The following is an 8,241-nucleotide window of genomic DNA, read 5'->3' on the forward strand; positions in this document are numbered from 1 at the left end:
TGTAACTAAATTTGTAAAACTGACTTTTTTATAAAGCAGTGTACCAGGACCTATGATTGTTGCCTTGACAACTGAATTTTAAAGATAACTTGTTAAAATGGATTGTCCTTAAAAATTTTGTGAGATCAAAGCTTTAAAAAAAAAATCTGAGGGCCAAGGATATAGCCCAGTGGCACAGCACCTGTCTGGCAAGCACAGGGTCCTGAGTTCAATTATTGGTACCAAAAACAACAACAAAAATGAGTTTATCTTCAAAGATGGTTACAAAATTCTGAAAAACCACTTAGTCACTAATATTTTTTGGTGACATTTTCAAATCTTAGATGTTTCAAATCCTTTCTGTAAAATATGACCAAGATATTACAGATTTACATTTAGGAACCTTAAGATCTACACATAGAGAAATATCTAGTGTGGGAGTACATTTTTAAGCTACTTGAATCTGTTTGCAATCCTAATTAGCCACCAATACTTGAAAATTTTTTGTTCCAATATCATGTCACACACATAATGCAAGGATTTATTGAAACATTTTGAAATGAAGTAGTTACTTCCATTGTGTGAAATTCATTTGTGAGGTATAGATGGAAAAATATGGCATGTGTTTAAATTTAAAATATTTGTTACAATAGAAGACACATTGCCATTAATTCTTAAAATATTCCCCCTTGCTGTGACCATACGTATCACATCATTCTTGCCACTTCTGGACGCAGATCTGAAAGTCCTCTTTCATGACTGTTTTTAGTTACACCATCCTGGCTGCCTTAATGTCCTGAGTGAATTAAAAATATTTACCTTTCATGGTCAGTTTAACATTGAGGGAGACCCAAACTCACATGGTGTCAGATCTGGTAAATAAAGTAGATGAGAACACACTGTAACGATTTTACAAACTTTCCTTTTTGTTGGATGGCACTTGGCAGCAGCATTCGCTGCATTTTTTTATAATGGCTAATAAAGACTAGTTTCTTTCTGGTATTTAATTTGTAAAGCCAGAGTGTCTTATATGTCTTTTAGCATACAGCTTTATATGAGAAAAGTACACTGAGTAAATTAATTCAAAATGGTAACTGTAGTAACTGGCCATTTTATTGCTAGAAATATCCTCATCTCTTGTGGCAGGTTCTGGAGTGTTTTTGTTGTCTATTATGTGCAGAATTTCTGAGGTCTGGTTTCACATATTTCTAGATTGGATTTTCTTTGAACAGCAAAGTGTACTGTGCGTCATGTGGGAGTATCCCAAGTTACTCTTCCCTCAGTCATTGTCCCCTGAGCATCAGCAAGGCATAACGAGGTCCTTGGCATGTCGTTACTCAGGCACAGACAGGAACCTCCCTGTCCTGGGACAGGTGTTAGAATGCCACAGATTCAATCCTGAACTCCCAGCAAGGAGAACCAAGGCTCCGGCTGCAGTCTCAGAGGCTACAAGAAAACCTGACTGTCAGAGTCAAGCTGAGGAGCCATCATTACGAAGCTGTAGTTGTGCCTCTGAGCTGGAGGAGAACATGGAATTGAAGATCTCTGATAAGAATGGTGGTAGTTATCATGGTTTTTTAAAGGCAACTGGAGTACTCTTTCCAAAGCAAAAATTGCCTCCTAAAGGAACAAGGATCTCAGCCTGGATTGCCTTTGGGCCATCCTCGACCAGCAGACACTTTCTTAAGCATTTTACAGCTATCCCTAACTTACCAGCTTTTACCAGAATAATGGTGTGTACCATTCACCTTTTGTGAGAGCGAAGGTTACCCACACAGAACAGGTACAGCATGTACGGATAATCTGTGGTAATATGCCACAGTCCAGAACCACATTAGAAGGAAATGTTTTGGAACATCTATTAGAAGAGAAAGAAAATGATTCACCACCACCGCATCCCCACAGCCGCCCACATTCATAGCCTCCACCCCTTACTGTGAATAAGGACAGAAATTGAAAGAAAAGCCTTGAGCAAGATTTTTCATTTTATTGTTTTATCTTGTCCTTAAAAGCATTATGTTCTGTGGATTTGAACCACATTAATGTGTAATACAAGCATGTGTCCACCCATTTTTTAAAACACAAAGGCCTGGGGTTGGAACTGAAATAATTCTGTTTTCTTTGGCAGTTAATTATACTTGGGTGGACAGTGGGATTCTTAGCTCTAAAGTAATCGAGATTCATCTGGCTTTTGGGCCATCCATATTATCTAAAACAAAGCAGAAAATTAAGAACTGAACAGGAACACACACTCACTATGGTAGGCTGAATAATGGTCCCCAAAGGCATGTCTCTCCCAGCCTCTGGAACCTGGGAACATACCACCTTCGAAGCACTAGGAACTTACAGGTGTTTTTAAAGTAAGGATATCGAGATGGAGAGGTGACCCTGGAGTGGAGTGGGTCCAGTGTAATCACTACTGGCAGTGGTTCATATAAGAGAGAGGCAGAGGATGACAACCACAGAAAAATGATGTCAGGACAGAAGCAAAGGTCTAAGAAGATGCTATGCACAGTGTCCAGAGATGAAGGGAAAGCTTTGAGCCAAGGGATATGGTCATCCTGTAGTTGCTGGAGAAGGCAAAGATGGTGCCCCCTCTGGGAGGAACGTAACCCTGCTAACACCTTGATGTAGCTCTCGTAGTACATGTTACTTTAAGCCACCATGTTTTTTTCTTTAGGGGAGGTTTATTTTTTTATTTTGGTGCTGAGGACCAAACCCAGGGCTTTCAGCTTGCTAGGAAAGCATTCTACCACTAAGCCAAATCCCTAGCCCCTAAGCCACCAAGTTTGTGCTTATTTGTTACAGCAGCATTAGGAAGCTCATACACTAGTGGGAATAAACATTAAAGACATTATTTCCAAAGAGAAATGGCAGCTTATTGCTCATTAAAAAAGGGATATGCTTATCTATTTTTGATCCATAAGCTTGCTTTCTTCTGAGGTTGTTGGGGGTTTTTTTCCAAAATTTACCCAGGCAAAAGAGAACTTTTGGAATTTTTAATGTAGTGTTGAAATGCAGCAATTCTGTATCCCACCCACACTATCCTCCCTGCTCTGCACCTCTCTCTCTTTCTCAGTTGGGTGGCATTCAGCCGACCAGGCCAGGAAAGTTGCTGTAAGAATCAGATTAAATCATCTCATTCTGAAAGGCAAGCTGGGTCCTCTCAGGCCTGAAATCGCTAGTGTTACAGCAGCACACACTATAGCCAGCAAGGACAGCGGAGGGGACAGAGGGATGATCCTGAGCCTATTCAGCATGGCACAGCATGAACTTTTGAGAACCCGGCAGTACTAGGTAATGTAGGAGGCGTTTAGCAGCAGCATCTGCCAAAGCCTTCCCTTCCTCTGCTTCCTCCAGAGTGAGTAAAATAACCTCACATTCAAGTGTCTAATTGCAGCTGAGGAGTGATGCTCTACTTGCTAGAGTGTTTATGATCCAAGTAGGTAGCCTTTATAACCTGAGATTCAGAGGATGTTCATTCAGACAAATTTTTCATCAAATTGGGGTCTTCTTCATTACGAAATGTTAACTAGTAAGTTAATCTATTATGTAATCACTGCATTGTCAAACATCCCTCCCCAGGAAAAGAGCACTGTTCTACCAGCAGCCCTAAATTGCTGGGAATTTAGCAGAATATTTTAAGGAGTTAAGGACAATAATTGTTTTAAAATATTTCAACTTAAATATCATTTAAGGCTATTTATTAAGGTGACTTGTTTTTAGCCCATCGTTATCATTGCTGCCCCAAACAATGGGAGTTTTTTCCTGATGACCAAAACCAGTATATCAAATATAAGAGCACTTTTAGGTGGAAGAGAAGAGGAAATAATATGTTAATTGCTGCTTTGATTGTACCTAGAATTTTTGGTTGTCCCTCTAAGTCAGTGAAAATTTGAAGGATTTCAATTTTACATGACCCCTCTTCATCGACAGCAATATTTGTATAAATATTCCAAGGAATAAGATAGTCCTCTTAATTTTGCTTAATGAAAATTACTTGTGATGCATATTAAAATGAGCTATTCTACTTTTTATGGATATTAAAATGAGCTATTCTAATTTTTATGGATTGAAAAACAATATATACATTCAAGAGTAAAACTTACTGGCTAGAGGTATAGCTCAGTGATTGACCACATCTCTAGAACATGTGAGGCCTTGAGGGGATCCTTTGCACAGCAAAAAATGAAATACAGTTTTGTTTACAATTATATAAATACAAACACTGAGCCAGGGATGGTGGCACACACCTAAATTCTCATCCCTCTGGGAGACTGAAGCGGGAGGGTGATGAATTCAAACCCAACCCAGGCAACTTAGTGGCTTTGCAAGGCTTGTTGCAGAAAAAAAAAAGGGCGGGGAGATAGCTCAATGCAGAGAGCCCATCTTCAACGCTCACTACCACAAAACGGAAAGGGGGAGAGGGAGATCATAAAAAAGAATGAATATTGTTTCTTTGTAATGTGTTACTATAATTATGTCATCTCTTAATTCTGTCAGTAGAATGAGAGTTAAAAAAAAAAAAAAAAAAGGTCTTTACATTTTCTAGACATGTACCATCCGTGTTTTAGAGAAATCAAACATCAGAAAACCTGAAAGTGACCTAACAGTAGTAGTCTAACAGGAATATATGGAGGAAGTATAATGTAAGATGTGAATTTTTATTCCTCTTTTCCTATATTCTACACTTGCTAACTTGAGAAATTGGGAGGGAGAAATGTGGTTTAATAGTAACATAAAAATTGCCTACCAAACCAAGAGAAGGCAACAAATGAAATCTACAGACTTTTTTCCCATTTATAGGACAGACCCTTCTAGAAGACATTGAACCATATAAAAGTTATATTACTTTAATAAATAAGTATGAAAACCAAATAAAGTCTTAATGGCAAACTGAAATATTGATATACTTTGTGTCCCTGAAGCAGCAGTTTTCAGAATGAGCTCAAGGCTGGTATGAACTTTAATGCCCTGTGAACTTCAAGGTATTAAAAAAAAATGCTTTATTTTAATGTTTTTGCCCTGTCTTACAGCATTCTAAAGGACTTCATATACTATCTAGCCAAAAGTTTGGCCTTTGAAATTTGTTGCTAAAATTTGAATTTATTTTTCTGCAGTTTCATATTATTCAAATAAAAGAATGTTAGTTTAAAGAACGTTTTCCTTTCCCTAAATACCTAAATCTAAGCTCAGTCCTCACTTTATTCAGCTTTTATGGAGTCAGCAAGTGTAGAAGCCTGCCAGTCTTCAAAATGGAAGATGAGTCTTCAAAGGGAAAAGTTAGTGTCAGACCTTTAGTACCATTCAGATGTTTCGATATTGTATAGAGCATCAAAATTTTACTGTTTGGCTTTACTGGATTTCACTTTGGATTTACATATAGGAAGGGAATGTGACAAAAATAGAATTGTTAGGTATGACCACTGCTTTTTTTTCCCCAAAAAAAAATTATTTTTACTGGTACATTCCAAATATATAATGGTCGTATTCATCATAAGGAATTTGTACCTGTACATGATATAACTTGATTTTTTTAAAACAGTCTTGCTATGTAGTTCACACTGACCTTATTTTTAAAGATGACATTTATTTTAATTGTTTTAATTTAGCACTTTGCAGTGATATAGTTTATCACTTTACTGTCTAATTGAGCAGAAGTACTCTTCTTTATCCTTTCTAAGATTTCTTGAAGGGCCACGGAGATAGCTCAGCAGTCTAAGGGGCTGCGTGGCAAGTGCAAGGACCCAGGCGCGATGCCCAGTATCTCATGCCGTGCCGGTCCCAGAACACTGGGTATGCTGTGCCACCAAAACTGGGTGTGGTGGCTCATGCCTGTAATCCCAGCGCTGGGGAGGTTGAAGCAGGAGATGACTATGAACCTGAGCTGCATAGTGAGACCATGCACCAAACAAATAAATACATAATTTTTAAAATAAAATTTCTTGAAATATTAACCAGAAAATGTTAAATGTTTGAGTTCTAGCATCTTAGAAATTATAGCCCAGCAAAAACACAGAGCAAAGAAATAACTCCAGTAGAATCACTATGGTATAAATAAGATTAAGGTTGAAGTGTCAACTCTAGCACCATCCATAGGCTAGAGCTGAGTGGGTTTCATGTCACCTATACATTTGGTTTCCTCAGATATAAAATGATTGTGCCTATTTCATAGAATATTGTAAGTTTGAAATGAAACAGTAAATGTGAAGCACTTGGAATGGTGCATGAGAATAGTGAGCCCTCAATAAATCTTAACTAAGGGCCGGGGAGATGGCTCAATAGAATAAGTGCTTTCCTGGCAAGCACAAGGGCCTGAGTTCAATCCCCGGTTCCACCAAAAAAAAAATTAAAATTAAAATAAATAAATGTTAGCTGATTATAGTACTAGTAGCCAATAATAATTGTTGCTACTTTGGGCCATTAGATAAATTATATGTAATCATATATAGAAAGGAATATGTATAGATATAAATAGGAGAAGCATTCTTTTTTAATGTATTTTAGTACAGGGTCTACAGGGTCTCACTATACAGATCAGACTCGTAGTGATCCTCCTGCTTTTCAGCCTCTCAAGTGCTGGGATTACAGGCATGTGACACTATGCCCACTCTCAAACGCTGTCTCAGCACACTGGGGATCGAACCCCAGTCCCTGAGTCTGCCTGAGCGGGCGCTTTAATCCACTGAGCTATCTGGTGGGCCCTGAGAAGCACTATTTTAAGAGGACCCTGGATACTCTTACCTTTGGAGTTCCAGTTCCATTTGGTATGAAATATATTAAGATAAGATTATAGCTCACATTAGAAATACCTGTTATTGCTGTCCTTTGGCCATTCATTGGCTCATCATTGTTTTTGTCCTTTTTTCTCTATGGTGCTGCAGATTGAACCCTGGCCCTTGTGCCTGCCCGGCAAGAACCCTAGCACTGAGCTACATCTCCAACTTCTAAATGTAATTCTTATACATACAGTGTAAAAGAAGTTGATTTATAGTTTGAAGTTTGTCTTTGTTTTATCCCATCATAGCAAAATTCCATAGATGAACAGAAAGTTTTCTTACAGTTCTAAGGTCTGGGAAGACCTGATCAAGGTCGCCCACAGCTGGCATGGCCCTCCTCACTACAGCCTCACAGGGTGGAAAGGAGAGCCGAAGAGGGCGAGTGCTGTGTCTCCGTCTGGCAGGACAGCGGGCCCCTTCTGCACGCCGGTTCTGTGCTGGCCCTGATGTGTTCAGGATACCCAAGTGCTCATGACCAAATCACCTGTCACGCTGTCACATGAATTTTTGAAAACACAAGTGCATTGTGTTCAACCCACAGCATTGGGTATATAAAATATAAAAAAAAATTTAAATAGTTTTTTCTCTCATGCTCCTGGCTCCTAGGACAAGATGATAGATGAGGCAGGCATGGTGCATGTACTTAGAATCTCAGCGCTTTGGGAGGCTGAAGGAGGAAGATCACAAGCTCAAACCCTGTCTGAGCCTCTTAGTGACTTAGCAGAAGCTTGGGTCAAGATAAAATGGGGAGTGCTGGGGATGTATCTAAGTTCAGAGGCCCTGGGTTCACTCTTCAGTACTGAAAGAAAAAAGGAGTGAAGTAGAATTCTGGTTTCCTAGGTTACAGCCAGATTTTTTTCAAGAAGGAAGAAGAGAATATTGTTTTCCACCCTGAAGGAGCCACTGGAGGCTAGTCCACTTTAAAACCTCATTCCAGCTGGAATGCCTTTTGCCAAGCTAAACCCTCGCAGTGCTCCCAACTGTGAAAATAATGAATTTTTCCTTTTATTCTTCACAGATTGTGGTTTGAATGTTCATAAGCAGTGTTCCAAGATGGTCCCAAATGACTGCAAGCCAGACTTGAAGCATGTGAAGAAGGTCTACAGCTGCGACCTCACGACACTTGTGAAAGCGCACATTACCAAGCGGCCCATGGTGGTGGACATGTGCATCAGGGAGATTGAGTCCAGAGGTGAGCACCGCTGGCATGGGCCCTGACTGGCTCCAGTCCCCACCACTGGAGCCCCAGCGCCTCTCAGGTGGGGCCCTGTCGTGACACTGGAGACACTGCTGCTATTTCCAGTAATTTTGGGGAGAATGGTTTCATATGTCATAGGATCTCAAAGTCTAGAATGAATTAACAAAGCCAACAGCTTGATTTCAGGTTATGGAATAGATGCTTAATGCTGGCTATGGTGAGACATGCCTGTAATCTCAGCACTAGCAAGGCTAAGGCAAGAGGATCACCACAAGTTCAAGGTCA

At 39.6% G+C, this 8,241-nt stretch overlaps 1 protein-coding gene across 5 annotated transcripts in view; it reads left to right on the forward strand.

Annotated features, from left to right (window-relative positions):
- The window catches only part of Chn1 (chimerin 1), a 209,372-nt gene that overhangs the window by 189,361 nt on the left and 11,770 nt on the right, over positions 1–8,241 (forward strand). For all 5 annotated transcript variants that reach the window (XM_023719153.1, XM_023719154.1, XM_023719155.1 and 2 more), the window contains one exon: positions 7,777–7,950. In XM_023719153.1, coding sequence (XP_023574921.1) covers positions 7,777–7,950 — 174 coding nt within the window. The remainder of the gene's footprint in view (positions 1–7,776; positions 7,951–8,241) is intronic.

The sequence above is a fragment of the Octodon degus genome, unplaced genomic scaffold, assembly GCF_000260255.1.
Source record: "Octodon degus isolate 3935 unplaced genomic scaffold, OctDeg1.0 scaffold00065, whole genome shotgun sequence".
Lineage (NCBI taxonomy): Eukaryota > Metazoa > Chordata > Mammalia > Rodentia > Octodontidae > Octodon > Octodon degus.